General features: G+C 39.5%; 2 protein-coding genes across 3 annotated transcripts; one reads left to right on the top strand and one right to left on the bottom strand.

Annotated features, from left to right (window-relative positions):
- The first annotated feature begins 206 nt into the window (after positions 1-206).
- Positions 207-13,219, top strand: evpla (envoplakin a). The gene is made up of 21 exons (XM_041784499.1): positions 207-299; positions 396-550; positions 1,001-1,124; positions 2,903-3,034; positions 3,129-3,170; positions 3,451-3,612; positions 3,716-3,823; positions 3,916-4,011; positions 4,106-4,216; positions 4,515-4,661; positions 4,762-4,916; positions 5,013-5,110; positions 6,710-6,882; positions 7,362-7,537; positions 7,666-7,804; positions 7,929-8,122; positions 8,518-8,668; positions 8,824-8,907; positions 9,008-9,115; positions 9,212-9,304; positions 9,424-13,219. Exons 1-21 carry the CDS (start codon positions 237-239, stop codon positions 12,790-12,792), a joined length of 5,880 nt encoding a protein of 1,959 aa, XP_041640433.1. The 5' UTR covers positions 207-236; the 3' UTR covers positions 12,793-13,219.
- Positions 13,220-14,990: 1,771 nt separating this feature from the next.
- Positions 14,991-18,295, bottom strand: ten1 (TEN1 subunit of CST complex). 2 transcript variants are annotated; one of them, XM_041785745.1, is made up of 3 exons: positions 18,126-18,295; positions 15,966-16,035; positions 14,991-15,574 (listed from the first exon to the last, which is right to left on the bottom strand). In XM_041785745.1, the coding sequence occupies exons 1-3, from the start codon at positions 18,212-18,214 to the stop codon at positions 15,410-15,412; spliced, it is 324 nt and encodes a 107-aa protein (XP_041641679.1). In that variant the 5' UTR covers positions 18,215-18,295; the 3' UTR covers positions 14,991-15,409. The 2 variants fall into 2 exon arrangements, with proteins under 2 accessions (XP_041641679.1, XP_041641678.1); XM_041785744.1 differs by having other exon boundaries at positions 15,878-16,035.
- Between the last annotated feature and the right edge of the window lie 31 nt (positions 18,296-18,326).

Genomic DNA, 18,326 nt, shown 5'->3' on the forward strand with positions numbered 1-18,326 from the left:
AATACTCTGCCTTTAGTGTGTCTACCTAAACAAGATGTAAATTTAAGACACTATTATGCCCTTGATACAAAGATCAGGATCAATTAAAGATCACAAATAAGGACCTATTTAAATAAAAAAATGAAACCTAATGGCATTCAATAGTTAAAGGAAAGCCTTCAAATGCTTACCTCTCTAACCTCTTCTCCTCCTCCTGCAGGGCCCAGGCGAGCAATTTACAGGTATTGGTCAATCAGATGCAAAAGAATGCCGACCAGGTGGAGAAGGACATCCTCCGATCTGAGGAGCTGCTGGTTGTGGTGAGAACCAGGCACAAACGCTAAAAACACTAATAAAACATCACTAGTACTTGCAGCCCTCTCTAAATAAAAAAATATCATATATTCTTTATCCAGGATGCTGAAAATGACAAGAAAGAACAGCCCTTCGAGCATCAGGCAGAGATCTCAGACCGACTGGGGGAGGCTGAGGGTCTGCTCAAAGATCTCTTCCTGGACATCGACAAAGCAAAGAAGCTCAAACACCCACAGGCCAAAGAGATCGAGAGGGAGTGAGTTAATACTGATTTAATATGACAAAGAAAAATCAAAGATGTTGCGGTTGCTTAAGTGATTGCATCAGGATCTGAAACATATAAACTTTTCATTGTGATCAAAGTTTGTGATACCTGCAGCACATAATTAATCTGTCCCCTAGTTCACGCTTATATTTACCAAGGTTAAATGTTCCATTCGAACTACAGAAATAAGATACTTGGTTGTTAGAAACTCTTTACTGCAATGAAAACATGCAGAGATTAATATGACAGAGAAAGACAATGTAAAGTCAAAACTGCTGAAAATAAGCTAATATGAAATTTTCAGGATTTGTTTGAAGTCTTTCCTTCGATTCAAGTTCTTATTAATTAGTAATTCACTCTGCAGTCATACATACTATAGTTTTATCGCACATGTGCGGTCTCTGATAATATGAGTTACTTTGTGTCTTCTCTGCCCTCCAGTGTCATAGAGCTCCATGAGCGCTGGCTGAAGGACTGCGTTTTCTACCGAGATATCTATGAGCAGATTGACGACGTGTCACTGATGCCCAGGATCGAGTGGGGGAAAGTTTTCAACCAGAAGCAAGTAAGAACCATAGCACTGTCTGAAATTTTGACCTGTCAAATATAAGAACTTTCCAGGGTTGATGATTAAGAAAATCTTCAGTCCTGGAAAGTAATGCAACCGAACAATCCAGTATCGATTTATTACCTCCGCCAAGGAGGTTATGTGATTGGGTGGGTTTGTTTGTTTGTTTGTTTGTTAGCAACATAACTCAAAAAGTCATGGACACATTTTGATGAAATTTTCAGGAAATGTCAGAAATGGCATCAGGAAGAACTGATTAGATTTATGGACTGATCTGGATCACCGTCTGGATCCAGGAATTTTTTAAAAGGATTCTGTACTATTGTGAGATAGGGCTGCACTGTTACCACTTTACACCAGGAGAAGGTAGACATGAGTAACTTATCCAAAGTTTTGGAGTTTATAGAGTTTGAAAGACGCACGCCCGGTCGAGGAGACGAGTCAGAGCGTAACAGAGAGAAAGACAGTGAATTGTAGCGAGAATACTCACAATGCTGGGAGGAATAGAGGAATATTCACCCTCTGCCATGACTTTCAATCATCCGGTGAGACCATGGGTGCTTCCGCCATGACAGTCCATACGTAGTGAAGCCAATGCTTTGCCTCACTGTGTATCCACCCCACCCGGGAGGAAGTAATCTTTGGATTAGATTTTGGGAGTGATCACCGTTTGAATCCAGGAATGTTTTTAAAGGATTCTTCATTATTGGGAGATAGGGCTAATGGCAGAGGTCTGCGCTCTCTTAGTGCTTCTCTACTTTTACTCATAAAATTATGTTTTAGTTTGCTAAAAAGATGAAAACCATTAATGACCCTCTGAAAATACATCACAATTTCTGTTATTTAGCTACCACAAGCAGAGTGTCAAGCTCCTGAATTTTTTTTTTTACTCTATCCCACAAACACCACCTGTTGACATACTAAATGTGTTGAGTGGTATATCCTGTTCTGATTAGGGGATAAAGAGGGCACTCTTTCAGCAGCTAACGCTGTGGTCTGAGCAGAATAAGTGGCACCAGTAAAAGAAGTACATCCAACAAAAAGTTGTCATCTAGTTATTGAACTAACATTGGTAGCAGAGGATGGTCGCTGGCAGTCAGTAAGTTCCACCTCAGTTTGGTGCGAAGAAGTCATATGAAAGCTGGATAAATTAGGTCAAAATTTAGAAGCTAGTCAACTTGGATAAGAAGATGCAGCGTTGGCAGTAGCACCATCACTAACAGGAAGAGCTAGGGACATTGTGCTGGAAATGGCAGCAGGGAAAGCCAAAACTGGAATGTCATGTTTGCGTTGAAAGATCTTAAGTGATTTACAAGAACAGGTAAAAACATTTTTTTTTTTTTTTAACTTTATCTTTTTTTTTTTAATCTCTATATTAACCCCCCAGAAAGAAAGAAAGAAAGAAAGAAAGAAAGAAAACACTTTTCCCCTGCAGTTTGGTCATGTTTGCTACAAAACACAGTGCCTACTTCAAGTGGACACTTGCATTCGGTGAATGAGAAATGTTTATGAATGAGTAATTCAGTTAAAATTAAGGAGATGGTTTGTTGGAAGAAATCTGCTCCTGCTCTGCATGCAGAAATATCAGAAGTTCACCACTCAACATTGTGTGCATGTTTCCAGCTTTAGAGACTTTCACCTCCCTATAATAAACATATAAACCACAGTGAATCCTGTTACAAAACACATCCGTTTACAGGGTGTCTCACCTGTCAGGTTTGCCCCCTAGTGGTAGTTTTATCTCTGTGCTCTTCCTGTGTGTGTTTCCTCTGTAGAAAGAGGTCAACTCAGAGGAGTACGGCCCCACCATGGCAGAACTGGAGAAGCAGATGGCCGCTCATAACATCCTGCACAAACAGGTGGAGGCTTACAACGCACAGCTCTGTGTCAGCTCAGCAGGCAGCAAGGTAAACACAAAAAATGGTCTCCTTGGAGTTTAAAAATCCACAACCAATCATCAGCTGGTGAAAAACTTTTCATCTCCTGTATGTTGTTTTTTAGGAGCAATACACAGCCCTGAGGAAGCAGTACAACAATCTACTGGTGAGCAAAGCTGAAACACAACAAAGTGAAATGTATTATTTGAAAGATTTATGTTTTGACAGCAAAGAAAATAAATTAACAGTCACTGGAAGTACGTTTTTTAAATAAGGTTTATATATTTCCCTCCACATCTGTGTTTTTCAAAGGATCTTATTCATTTGCGCTAGATTTTGTAGTCCTTTTTCTACAATAAATATCTAGAATTAAAGGAGCCAGAAGGCCTGAAAGTACAGTTTAGAGATGCTCCAGTTGCAATAAGTTTCATTTGTTTTTTCTTCAGGATAACTCAAAGTGGCGTCGGCACTACCTGAACAGTTTGTATGAGTACATGCACGGCTGCAACAAGGAGCTGGCCTTCCTGGGAGAAGAACAAGATAAGATCAAGAGCCAGGACTGGAGCGACCGCATGGTGGACCCACCTGACGTCCGCAGGCAGTACGAGGTCAGGACTGACGGGTTCTTTTTTCAAAACAGTTAAAGATACCCTCCTGAACAATCTTGAGTCTAAACTTTAAGATTTCTTTTTGTTAATATATCTACAACAGAACTTTAAAAACAACAACCTGCTGTCCCACGAGAACGAGGTGAACAAACTGCAGGATGAAGGGGACAGGCTTGTTGAAATGAAACATCCTGCCAGCGCCACCATCCAGGTACATCACCTTTAACAGAGCAGGCTTTAAAGGCCACTGTCCTTAACTTTAGAGGTAGTTAACTTTAACGTTTCAACATATAATATTTCTAGGCTCAGAGAGATGCTCTACGAAATGAGTGGCAGAAATTTCTCAACCTCTGCATCTGTCAAGAGACCCACCTGGACAATATTGAGGAATATAAAAGGGTAAATACTGAATAGCTTTCAAATCATTACCACAGTGTTTGTTTTATGTACTTTAAAATTTAATTGTTAATATTTGTGCTTGTGCCTTTCCTAGTACCAAATGGAGACGGAGCAGCTGTCAGAGACGCTGTCCAAACTCAACAACAGCCTGGACCCAAAAGTCGTCAGCCAACAGAGCAACTCAGAGACACTCCTGAAGCTCGAGGTAAAGAGAGACTTTCACTGTTATAAAAATGGGACTCCTTTATTACAAGACAATGCTCAGGACAGACATGCACCTACCATTGAGAGAGCAGTCATAATAGGTTACTCCCACTGCTCTAAAGTACAAAATACAGCAAAAACACAAATATTTATTCATTAATGAAATTCTTCTGGGGCTCTGGGTTTCTCTGACCTCCTCTATCATAGAGATAAAAATGTTTACTTACACTTGGGATAAGCTTGAGGATAATGCATGAGATGAGGATTTGTATTTGATTTTCTTTGTGTTTGCTCCCCAGGCGGAGGAGAAAACCGTACAGAACAGTGAGCAGGCGCTGGCTGACCTGAGGAGACGCAGCACAAATATCGTTCCCCTGAAGCTGCGACGCAGTGCGCCCAACAGGCCCATCACGCTGGAGTCCCTGTGTGACTGGGAGACAGATAAGGTAAAACTATTTATAATTTGGCCTATGTCAGGAGTTAAGAGCTGTAACATATCCTAGAGATACATGGTGAAGATGTTCCATAATTGTCTTTATTCTTTAGGCCTCTCTGGCCAGAGGGGAGAAGGTCACCCTGAGGTCAAACTCAGACCCTGAGAACTGGAACATTACCTCCAATGATGGGGTGACAAGAACCTTCCCAGGAGTTTGCTTTCTGATACCTCCACCTGATCCAGAAGCCATCGACAAAGTGGACCTGTAAGTAGAGCAATAAGAAGGAGCTACATCAAGCAATGCTAGAATGTGACATTAATTTGTATTTCTACCATCCTTCTCTGTTTATGAACTCATCAGGTTGGGAGGTGAACTGGCAGACATCAAGAAGAGACGCGCTGCTCTCGCTTCTTCCCTAAAGAATCACAAATCAACCCTCTCCAGGCCCGTACAATCAGGTTATTATCTCTAAATAAAAATATTAAAGATCTTTATTATTTTGAACACTGGTTCTGTAACCATAAAAATATTTGAGGCCATTACAACAAGTTTTTCATTTTTATCCCCCAATCAGACCAACCAATGAAGCTTAGCGTTAGTTTATGCAGGACACATAGGCCTAGCTGTGATCAGCTGATGGCCTGCTGATCCGAATTAATACTGCTCTTTCAACACAGCAGTGTATTTAAATACTTCTCACTTATCCCTGTTTGCAGTAGTGCTGATGCACAACTGCTGCTGTTACTGGCAAAACTTAACCTCCTCCACCCCAGCCTTCTCCTTTATAGCATACAGCTTGTTGCAACCTCAGATTCAGATTCATGCTACAATGGATTAATTCCTTTTGAATTAATTTTATTGTATTCAATGTGTAAGGTTATAAAATTTGGGGATTTTTCATTAGTTTTTATTTGCATTTATTTTTCACTTTCTATTTTTAATCTTAGTTTAGTTTTTTTTAATTACTGCTGTTCTATTAGTTTAGTTTTTGTTTTTAGAAAATGCTTAATTTTGTTTAGTGTTTTATTAGTTTTAGTGTTTTAGTTTTTCAGTAATATGGGATACTTGTCAGGGGCAAAACCAAAAAGGGTCAAACAGGCTTCTCTTCACTTTTTTTTAAATTCAAATTTGATGTTTGAATACAACTCAAGACCTAACATTGCTGTTGTGTGAAGACTCCTTCAATCAAATCAGATAACTATACACTCCGCATGCTGGTGTGTACAGGTCAGTCAGTGTGTTGTGTCAATACTAAACTAAGGGTATTTTTTCATTGGTTTTATTTTCATTAGTTTTGTAAGCACACAAAAGGTTGGTGTGTTTTAATTTTTTGGTTATTATTATTATTATTATTATTAATAATAATAATAATAATAATAATAATAATAATAAATTTTATTGATATTGGCACCTTTCAAAACACCCAAGGATTCCGCACAAAACAGATAAAAACAAAGAGTGAAAAAAAAAACAAGTTAGAAATATCTAACATTAAGTCTCATTAAGTCTTGTTAAGTCTCGGTTAAGTCTTGTTTTTATTTTAGTTGTGTTTATTTTGTAAGTTTTAGTTAATTTAATAACCCTGGTTGTCACTCATCTTGTTCCTGACATAAGTCGTCCATGGTTTTTCCCTTTTTAGGGTAATTCATCTGATTTAAGGACTTTAATTAAAAGGATTGCCTTATTTTGATTTGTTTTTCTCCTTTGGATTGCCATTTGCCATTCCAAAAAGCACCCTTGACACATTTTTTTTCTGATTCAGATTTGGACAACTTTATTTAGCTCAAAGAACAATTCCGTTTTGCAGTTTATTTGAACTGAACACACATTTACAAACAAACAGTAGAAGCAGGATGTCAGAGACAGTAGTGTCACAGAGTTGCTCACTAGCACATTGAAAGTCAGGCAGAGATTAAAATACACACTTAAAGAACAACAGTAGAGTAAAAAAATAAATAGATAACGTGTACTTAGAAGAATGCATGTTTTTTTTTTCAATCTTCCAGTTACTCCAGACTCTCTTTTCCATTCAGTTAAATCTTTATTATTTCCCTCAGCCCCACCGTCTTCTGTCCCACCGGATCCCAAAACCACGGCTCTGGCCCAGCAGCTGGACAAGCTGGATGACGACCTGGCGAACGCTGAGGAGAGCATGCTGAGCCGGATGCGAGCTCCCCTGAGCCGCAGTGACCCGGCTGGAGATCTTGCCAAGAGGCTGAGAGAACAGGAGGTAAGAGAAGACAAAGCCACACAGAAGGAGCAGGACCAGTAAGATTGTTTTCACACAAATCACCTATATTGTAACTTTTGGCATATTGACATGGATTCACCTATTAAGCTATTAAGATCCAGTTAAAAAGTGTGTGAAACCACTTATTTACTAAATGTTAGCGTGGTTTTGTTTTCCATCAGAGCCCACACATTACCTGCTGTGTGAAAGTCGTGTCATTATAACATAGGATAGATATTTAGCTAGCTAAAACATTCATGTGAATGCTGATGTGTATACTACTTATTGGCTGGTACTTTATTCAGCTGATGTCATTACACTACACATAGTGCTTCTCTGAGCTGCAGACACTAGAGTATTGACCACATTTTGGTGATGGGTGATTGCATGGAAGCATTAATTCTTATCTAACAATCACCTATTTTTAATTTGAATCAGCCGGTAATTATTGTATTAATCTCTTCATGTGTCTTTTACAGCAAGCTGCCAGAGATCTGAAGGCTCTGGAGCAGCAGAAGCAGGCTGCTCAGGCTGATCTGCAGCCTCTGTTGTCCAAGGACCCCAGTGGTTTGTCCTCTGGACTGCCGCTCAAGCTGAGCGCTGCCAATAATAAGCATGCCAGCATCGCAGACCTCGCCGACCTCTACAGCAAGAAGTGAGTATGGATTGACTAGCTGCATACATACAAACAGTTGCATGTTACATTGCTTAAAATCCTGTTAAAATATGATCCTCTTTATTTTGTGATCTCAATTCACTGAACATAAATGTATCATTCTTCAGGGCAAATGCATCTCTCAACCTGGAGAATCAGATTAAAAAGGTGGACGGCCTTGTCTCTGGATTTGAGAAAAAGCTGAGCGATGATGCTCCAATCCCTGATGTACCAAATGCAATCCAAGCCCGCGCTGATGACATCCAGGTGGGTAAATCTGTAAAACTTTACCACATACAAGGAGTTCTTTTCTCTTATCAACTCTTCTAAGATTTGGTAGATTTTAAATTGCTCCTTAAATTGTTTAAACTTTCCCCTTTGCTGTGTTCAGTATCAGCGAAAGGCTGTGACAGCAGCTCAGGATGACATGAAGAAGCTGAGTCAAGATCTGGAGGCCACAGAGCAACTGTGCAGCTCTCTGCAGCAAGGTTACCAGGAGTACTGCCCTGATATCCAGCGCCAGAGAACAGAGGTCAAGCAGCTGCAGACACGTTACGCTAATGTGGCTAACCAGCTGAAGGAAAGGTAAGAACCAGAGTCTTAGCAACTTAGAAAAGATTTTGTCTATTTGAAGTTATGTATGAAAATCAATTGGTTCAATTAGGTTAAAATAATCCATTGTAAGTTTGGCTCAATAAGTGTTTTCATTATTTTGCAGAATCTGGGTTTTAAAATGAGACCTAATTGACTGCACATGATAAAAGCTGTATGCACCGCTGACATAATGTTTTGTATTACATAATTTTTTGGAATGGTGCATGGTGAGACATAAGTTGTGAGCTAATTTAACTGCAGATTGAAACTGAAATTTAGGAAAGGACTAATGCCCGTGCTAAACAACAGCTCACTGAATTCTAGTTACCAAAGTCCAGAACTATACAATATCCTTAAATTTCTGTCATGTTAATTAATTGCCACAGAGAAAGCATCTTACAAGAAGCTGGAACCAAAAACCAGGAGTTCCAGAACACAAGCAAATCCCTGACCTCCTTCCTTGAAAACCTGCCGAATAACCAGATTAACCCTGGCGACGATGCGTCTCAGATCTCTGCCAAACAGAGGTCTCAAGAGGTGAGACTGTACACAAATGTAAGGTGGTAAAAAAAATTTTTTTTTCAAATGTTTTCCTCCTTTAAAAACAGGACCTTCTTTTTTCTTAATCTCTTTGCTATCTCTTTATAATTTAAAAATTTAAAATTATGAATGTTTGTTCAAATTTACAACAGAGGGTGGTGGATGACCTGAAGAGGAAGGGAAACGACATGGACAGAGTGACTGACCTGTCACGTGACGTTCAAAGTCTGCTTGACGTAAGGCTCATATTAATGAAAATATATATAGTTACATACTATCTATATTAGTAGCAAATGTATAGCAAGTGAACCTGATTTTACACACATTTTTTGACAGGAATATGAATCGAATGTTGACAAATACAACAGCACACTAGAGGACTCTGGAGCTACGATTGCAAAGAAACCTCGCTTGCCCACATTAAGTGAAGCTGTTCAGAAAGAGGTTACTTTAAATTCCTAATTTTAAACATACATTTTTATTTCATTTAATAAAATATCAGTAGTGTTCAGTTTGCTTTGTCTCTTTTTCTTAAAACAGGAAAAGGCTCTGGTCAACCGTCTTGCTGAAGCATCTGCTGAAAATTCACAAAAACAAAAGCAGATGGGATTGGCTAAGAATCTTATATTACAAGTAAGATAACATGTATTTAACTAAAAAGCACTGTTTAATCTCTACTTTGACATGCATTTATGAAAGTCTGGCTACAAAACAAAATACCTAATTTGATTTACTTGTATTTTCTGCTACAGAATGAAGAGAAAGTCACAGTGATGGCGCAGCAGCAGGTAGAAAGCCAGCAGAGAAGTACTTTGGAGCTAAATTCTCTGATGAAAGAGCTTGATGAGGAGAAGGAGAGGTCTGGCCGGGCTCAAATTGAACTGAGAACCTATAAAGACAGGCTGTTGTCATTGAAAAGTCGCAGAGGAGTGGAGCGTGTGGAGGAGAAAGAAGTACTGCAGTACTACCGTGACCCTAAACTGGAAAGTGACTTGGCCGATCTGCAGAAAGCATTGAATGAAGAGTCTTTGAAGCGTAGCAGCATCCATACTGAGGTTGAGGTGTTCAACAAAAAAATCACCATTGTGGAAGAAAACTTGAAGAACACTCCACCCAAACTGGTGACCAGAGAGGTGACAGAGTTTGAGAAAGATCCTCAGCTGGATATAGAGGCTGCAAAGATGAGAGACGAAATATCGAGGATGAGAGATGAAATCAGAGTGAGAGATGGGGAGCAAATTCAGATGAAGACAGAGGTATCAATTCTCCAGCAGAAGCAACCACCGATCAAAGAGAGGGTGGTCAAGAAGGAAGTGGTGAAGGTGGAGAAGGACCCAGAAATGTTGAGAGCAGTGCAATCATTCGAGACCGAAATTTCTGATGAGAGCAACAAGGTCAAGCTTATCAACGATGAAATCTTCCAAACAAGGAGCCAGATCAATTCACTGGAGAGATTAATTCCTAACATCCAGCCTAGAGTTGTCACTAAGGAAGTAAAAAAGGTTGAACAAGACCCTGAGCTCATCTCTGAATCAGGCAAGATTCGAACAGGCATTGAGGAAGAGAGAATTGAAAACAACTCTTTGTCCAGAGAGGTGATGGAGCTTCACAGTCGTTACAGGGAAGTTCAAACCTGGAGGCCAAAAGTAGAGGTGAAGGAGATTGTCAATGAGATCTACAGGATAGACCCAAACACTGAGGTAGAAATAGTGCGGCTCAGGAAGGACATACAAGATTCAAGCAAACAGCGCTCTGATCTGGAGAGAGATATCATCCAGATCACATCTGAGGTAAATATCCTTAATGCTGAGAAACCCAAAGTGGAGATGAAGGAAGTTCTCCAAGAGGTGGTGAGGGAGGAAAGAAGTCCTGAAAATGAACGGGAGATTCAGAGGCTTAACAGCCAGGTGAACAATTTACACTCTACATATGATACCCTCCAGGCCCAGGTGATTAGACTCAGGAGGGAAAGAGATGAGTTGAAGGCTGAAAAGTCCAAGGTAGAGACCAAACTGGTCACCAGAGAAGTCATAAAGTATGAACCTGATCCTCTGTTGGAAAAAGAAGCAGACCGTCTGAGAAAAGATGTGCGGGAGGAAGCACAGCTGAGGCGCGGCGTTGAAGAGATGGTGTTTGATCTGCAAAACAAGTACATCCTGCTGGAGAGACAGAAGCCTGAGGAAAAAGTGGTCATGCAGGAGGTTGTGCGCTTACAGAAAGATCCACGGCAAATGGTCGAGCATGATAGGCTCAGCAGGACCCTGGATGAGGAATTAAAGAACAGACGTCAACTGGAGCTTGAGCTGCAGCAGCAGAGAACAAAGGTTGAAGATAAAGTGAGGCTTCTCAGAGAGAGCGATGAGCGCCAAAAGAGGGTCCAAGCTGAGTCTGAACTCAGAGAGATTCGATTGCGCATCACACAGCTGGAAAATGCTCCACCTCCTGTTGAGGAAAGTATCATTGTTGAGGAGGTACTGAAGGTTGAAAGAGACCCGAAACTAGACAGGATGACAAATGGACTTCGGTCGGACTTTGACAAGGCAACCAGTGATATCCTGCGTCTAGAGAGAGAGATACGTAGTTTAACTCTAAAGCTGGAGATCCTGCAGAGAGAGAAGTCTGGGGAGAAGACAGTCTACAAAGAGGTTGTCCGTGTTGAGAAAGACCAGGCTGTGGAAGCAGAGAGAGATCGACTGAGGGAACAGGTATCTCAGTGTAAGTTTTCCAGACAGGACGTTGAAGATGAAATCAGGCGTCTCAATGATAAGATCAACCTTCTGATGAGCACTAAGTCCAGCTCTTCAAGAGAGGAGACCACACTCACTCTGAACAGAGATGCTCTCCTGAGGGAGAAGGACAATCTCACGCGAGAGTTCAGGACACTGGAGGCCAAGAAACACGACACTAGCCTGTCGTTCCAGCAGCAGAGCCGACTAATAAGTGAGAGAACGCAGTTTAACAAGCAGAAGAGCCTCAAGTTGGGGACTGAAACCCAGCGCCTGGAGAGGGAGATCCTGGATGAGAAAGACAAGATCCATATAAAGGACAGCACTATACGGGACCTTCTGATGAGCCTTCAGAAAGAGGAGCTCGCAGAGACAAGGACCAAAGAGACCAATGTCTCCACCAAAATCACCATCCTGGATCCAGAAACTGGCAAAGACATGTCGCCATATGATGCCTACCTACAGGGCCTGATTGATCGGTCCCAGTACATGAGTCTGCAGGAGCTAGAGTGTGACTGGGAGGAGATCACCTCCATGGGACCTGATGGGGAAATATCTGTACTACAGGATCGCAAGAGTGGAAAACAATATTCAATCAAAGATGCCCTGAAGGAAGGCAGGCTGACCGATTATCATCTTCAGCAGTACAAACAGGGCAAGATCCCCATCTCTGAGTTCGCCTTGCTGGTTGCAGGCGACAAGAAGAAGCAACCTCAGTTCAACTCAATCCCCTCAAAGGCCAAACCGTCCCCCCCAGACCTCTCCACCGTGAAAGAAGTCAACCCCATTGCTGGGGTAATAGATACAAACACCGACACTTGCTATACAATACGCAGTGCCACTCTGCGCAAACTGATAGATCCCACTTCAGCCCAAAAAATTCTAGAGGCTCAGGCGGCGACAGGCGGCATCATTGACATCAACAGCAATGAGAGATGCACAGTTCACAAGGCTGCAGCCAGAGGCCTTGTTGAAGAGAGTCAAATCCAGCGCCTACTGAATGCTCAAAAAGCTTTTTCTGGGGTTGAAGACCCCATGACCAGAGAGTGTTTGTCACTGGGGGAGGCTGTCCAGAAAGGCTGGATGCCGAAGGACAATGTCATTCACTTAATGGAGGCACAGCACGCAACTGGAGGCCTGGTAAATCCAAACACAGGCCGCAGAATGAGCATCATGGACGCCTTCTCCTCAAAAATGATCGACAGTACAATGATGAGGGAGCTGCAAGCAGAGTCGACTCACATCAAGGATATTATAGACCCAGTCACAAAGGAGAAGATCAGCTACAAACAAGCTCTGGATCGCTGTAAGAAAGATCCGTCGTCAGGCCTACCAATGCTGCCTGCCTCCTCCAAAGAGTCTGGTTACAACTCCAATAGATATGCAAGGTTTTAGTGTTGTTTATGACATACTTGGAGTTATCTGAGTGGTGTGGTTAAAAAATGTATTTTTATATTTTGAGAAATCCATTCTAAACACATATTTTACAATGTACATGATGACTCAGGAAAAGTCTTCAGCCACACAGCTTTCTGTCTGCCAGAATGATCGCCGCTGAGCTACCTTTGTTTACCCAACATGTTTGATGTGGGCAGATGTTTTTTGATTTAATTTAAAAAGCAGAGAATATAAATGCTGATTATCTGTGATATTATTGTGTTATGTGGGACACTGGGACAAGGTGCAATGCTTTTTACTAAGATTGATTTGATTCTGTATTACTCATGGGCTACCCTTGACATTGTTCACTTTAAACTTCTTGTTTCTTGTTTGATACTTTATGAAGATTTAAAAAAAATCAATAAACTTAAATTATAGTGGATAAAATGCATGGACTCTCTTACTTGTATTAAGATATTAAATAAAAATAAGGTACATGGGACTTTCTCAACACTTAGTTTAAGAGGAAGACTACAACCGAATTCTCAATACCCAACTGAAACAGAAAATCTGTTATTTTTGGAATCATATGAACATGTTCTACAGTTATTTTCATAATTTTGTGCTTTTCTGCAACTGCTGTTGCTTGTGGGTTTATATCCTGTATGCACCACTTTTATTGTTAAATGATTAAGAGTTTTAAAAAAAAAACAAAACCTAAAAAGTTTCTTTTCAAATGGGCTGTTCTCCCAAAAAACAATTAAATAACGCAGAAAATGTGAGAACAAGCCATTTTGTTATCAACAAGGTAGCCTGTAGCTATTTTATGTTTTGATAAGATCTTTTGAAAATGAATATATTTGAAAAAAGAGCATTAAAACATTTTTTGCAGCTTAACATGTGTAAAGATTTTATTCTGTCTTAAAAATCAATTTAGATAAAGTTACATTTGGGTATTAAAAAATTATATATATATAGATAGATAGAGAGAGAGAGAGAGAGAGAGAGAGAGAGAGAGAGAGTGCTTAACAAATTTATAAGACCACCCTAACCCTAACCAAAGTAAGGTTTATGCCACAGCTGCCCTAAATTAACAGCATTGGTAATTACCAAAATCATTTTTTATGTTTCTGCAATGGTTAATACACCAATATGTAGAAGTTCTTTAACCCAAATTATATTTTTATTGCTAAAATATAATTATTATTGTTATCCATGAAATTTCAAATTTACTGATTTACAAAAACACTGAAAAAATAGTAAAGCACATTAATATTTCTTGATTAATATGTGAAATTACAGTTATTTACTTGCATTCCTGAACAAAAAAAAATGTGTTTTAGTGGTTGAATGTTATGCTTGATTCATTTCTGACTTCTCAGAGTAGCCCAGGGAGCTGGCTCAAATTTGTGTGAGTTCAGTTTGAAATTCCTCATTCCTGTTCAAAATGGTAAAACGTGGAGAGCTCACTGAAAATGAAAAATTTTGCACAAAATTTTTTAGCATGACTAAAGTGTGAGCCAAAGTTTTTCCAAAACTCCTGAGTCCTGATAGAAAGAAATGCAATGCAACGCAAAATTGTGGAGACATTTTGGAACAAATTGAAGGGAAACACCGTTTTTAGAGAGGTGCTTCAACTTGAAGCTTCTTGCATCTAACCACAGGATCCTATGGGTAGCTATATGCATGAAACATCATAAGGACTGACACTAAATCACATAAATCATATGCCGTATGATCTTCTCGTCACCTCTATGATATGAATGGCATCTTTGTAGAAAAATGTCAATTTATTTGTGTAATAAATTCATTCTTGAGTCTTACATCTCAACACTAGCTAGGTTTTATGTATGTTTATCTCACCCTTATTTTTTCCTTTTTTCAGTCATGGCATGAAAAGAGTCACAGAGGCACATGCTCTACATTCCTGTAGTGATGTAGTTTAAAACTGGTGATGGACTTCAGAGCTTACGACACACAGTATGCAGAGCTTGTTAGCTTTGAAACATCATTGTAGTCCACCACAGATATACAAGTGTCTGGTCTCTATTTCAAAAGAAAGAGAATTTAATTCTGAACTTAAAATACAATATCGGTTTAATCTTTTACCAACTGTTCAATACACAAAGTAAAAGCTATTCATCCATTAAAATATCATGGTATCTGAAGTTGGAGACAGACTTTGTACCCTGAGAAATGAGGAAGAAGGCAGGTTTGATAGTTCTTTTTTAATTAGAAAAAAGCATGACCTTTGATGTGTTTGCGGTTACAACAATACATCTTATGCCTTTGATACCTTAGTGCATTTTTTTATATCACACATTAACATTTAAAAAAATAAAAAAATGACTCAAACTCTGTGTCATAAGCCATGAAAGCAAACAAAATGTTCATTGCTTATGACCTAAACAGGAAAAAAATAAAGTCATCAAAATGTGTCAAACCTTTGAATGCTGTTATGATGAAATATTCAAACAAACTTAACAATCCTGGTGTGATGCACACGTAACTAAACAGTCTTAAAGGCAGATGGGACTTAAGTAAGACCATTCTAGTGCAGCTTATCTAACAGCTTCAGAGGCGGTGCCTTTCTCCTGATACTCAGAGAATCATGGGAAACTTAATGAACATATCACCTGCAGATGTTAGGTGACATGTTGAAGTTGTGCAGCATCACCCTGTTTCTGTTCCCTCTCCCTGAAGAAGCCTCTTTGCTCATTGATGGCTTTCTGTAAAAGGGCAACGTTAACTCCATCGACACAGTTGAACACACGAGCACGAACCATCGCGCCGACATCTGGCAGGAGAGATGATAAAGGTGAAGACAGATGTTAAAAGCTACTCTCCTGAGTGTATTTTTAAAAAGTGAAGCAATAAAGATTATATTAGATGAGCGTATCTTGACATGACTGTTTTTAAACAGTAGAATATCCATATTATATTTTAACACATGGTTGCTTTATTTTTTTTTGCCATCCAGTCCATTTCTTGTTTGACAAATATCTTGGCCACAGAAAAACACAAAACCGATGTTTGTAAAACACACAATACTACTGAATATATTTCCTGTTCATAATTTGAAATAGATGACTTTTCTTACCTTCGGCATTTTCTATTTCACCCAAAGCAATATACTGAGCTCCAATTATTGGGTCAAAGGGCTCCACATACAGCGTGTGGACAACTACCTGGTGCTCTTTTGAAGCATGCTGAGCTGACAGTGTAGCCCTCGACTCCTCAGGTTGATAGCAGGAGAGTCTGCAAAATTGAACAGATAAGTATAACGCCCAATGTTGTTCTGTTGTATCACAGGGTCAGGCTCAAATATGATTGTTGTCATCGAGGTGGACAAAGAACCAAAATTTCATGTTTTGCTGTCATTTAATCACAATGCCAGTATGTCACGTTTGTTAAGGTGAATATAACTAGGTCTTATGCAACAGTTACATCTGGCCAAGTATTCTGATTGGACAAGAGACACTTCATGACGGCTAATACATATGATTATTAAGGCCTAAAGCTCACATAAGTTAAAAAAAATCCACTATCTTAAAATTTTGGAATATTGAGGAAATGTCCTATTTGCAGAGGTTTCCTTTACCTTCATTCTCTGACTCTGGGCCAGTACACACAACCACAACCATAGGGAAGATTGCTGACTTGACTTTTGTCCAGAGGACAATCATTGACACCCTTAAGAAGGAGGGTAAGCCACAGATGGTCAATACTGAAGGGGTAGGCTGTTTTCAGTGACTTATCAAAGCATATTCATGGAAAGTTGACTGAAAGGAAAAATGTGATAAGAAAAGGTACACATCCCCACTGTACCTAAAGGTGGTTGAACACAGCCATGCATCAAGAATAGACATGTGCAGACAAGGCTGTCCATAAAGGGTGATCAACGGGGGGGAGCTTTCTTGGGCCCTGCCACACTGGGTGCCCATGGAGTCACCAAAATCATGGTTAAGCTGTGATATCTATATTTCATTTTTTTACCCAAATGACAAACACTATTATCAGAGCAACAAATATCTTTTTAATTCATTTGTGCCATAGTATATAGCCATTTAAAAATGTAAATCCCTTTTCTTAAAAACAGAATTAAAATGGGCTAAAACTGGTAAAAATTGCAAAATTGGCAAAAATGTGGTAAAATGGGATCGGGGGGCAGAAATGGGTTTAAAGTGGCATAAAATTGGATTAAAGTGGCAAAAACAGGCAGAAAAGTGGTAAAAAGTGATTCATAACAGAAATACTGGCTTAAAATGGCAAAAATTGACAAAAAAGGTGGTGTAATGGGATTAAAAAGGAGGGGGAAATTGGTTTAAACTGGCAAAATGGAATACCTGAGGCAGCATTGAAATCTTCAGAAATGGGTTAAGCTGGCAAAAATGGGCATACCAAACAGTGAAATTTGGTTAAAATGGTTGTAAAAGAGGTGAAAAGGAGTTAAAAGTGGCAATAATCGGTTAACAGAAGCAACAATAGGCAGAAAGTGTCAAGAATGGGCTTGGAAGAGGCAAGAATTGGCAGATATAGTGGTGGACAGAGTTAAAAAGTGACACAAAAAGCTAAAAGTGTAAGAAATTGGCCAAAAGGTGGTGACATGGAATTAAAAAGTGGCAGAAATAGATTTAAAGTGGAAAACATTGATGGAAAAAAGTGATGAAAACACAACTGGTAAAAAGACGCAAAAATTACTGCATAATTGATTTTTTTAAAAAGTAGCAAATGATATTGTCAAAATTGGGCAGGAAAAGTGGTTAAATAGTGGTCATATATGTTCAGAAAAATGGGTACAACATGCAGTTTGAAATCATTTATAATATTCTTGTTTTTTAAGGCATCTGGTGACCCCTCTGATTGTCTTGCAACCCCAAGGGGGCCCTGTCCCCCACGTTGACAACCACTGCCATAGAGAATCTCTGGGAAAAAAATGTCAAGAGAAAGATGAGAGACACAAGACTTTTTTAGGACTGATGTTTAGAGATATTCTAATATTTTAAGATAGTGGATTTTTGATTGTTGTGAGCTGGAAGGCGTAGTAATCAAGGTTAAAATAAAAAAAAAAAGTCTTGATATATCTCACTTTGTAATGATGAATTTAGAATATGTGGACGTTTCACTTCATGACTGAAATCACAGAACTTTTACATGATTTTCTAACTTTTTGTAATGCACCAGTACTTAGCACCTTTGGTTATATCGTAATTCCACAAATTGATTTTAATGACAGACTAGCGTTACACTTGTCACGAGGTGTTATACCTAAAATATCGTTTATATATAAAATGATTTCTGGGATAACATCTCACAAACTGCTGATGCTGTTTGAGTCATAAATTCACCTGCCAAATACTCTCACCGATTCACCTTCCTTCAAGGCTCCAGAGTTTATTTCCCAGAGAAAGTGGAAAACTGCAGCTCCTGGAAGCATCGCTGAAAAACGAAGAAATCAACAACAATCAAAGTAGTTCGATATTTGATATGGAGCATGAATGGAGACCGAGGTACTTCCGCGTCGTGTGTCACGTGATTTGTATCTCCGC

Source organism: Cheilinus undulatus, linkage group 4, assembly GCF_018320785.1.
Source record: "Cheilinus undulatus linkage group 4, ASM1832078v1, whole genome shotgun sequence".
Classification (NCBI taxonomy): domain Eukaryota; kingdom Metazoa; phylum Chordata; class Actinopteri; order Labriformes; family Labridae; genus Cheilinus; species Cheilinus undulatus.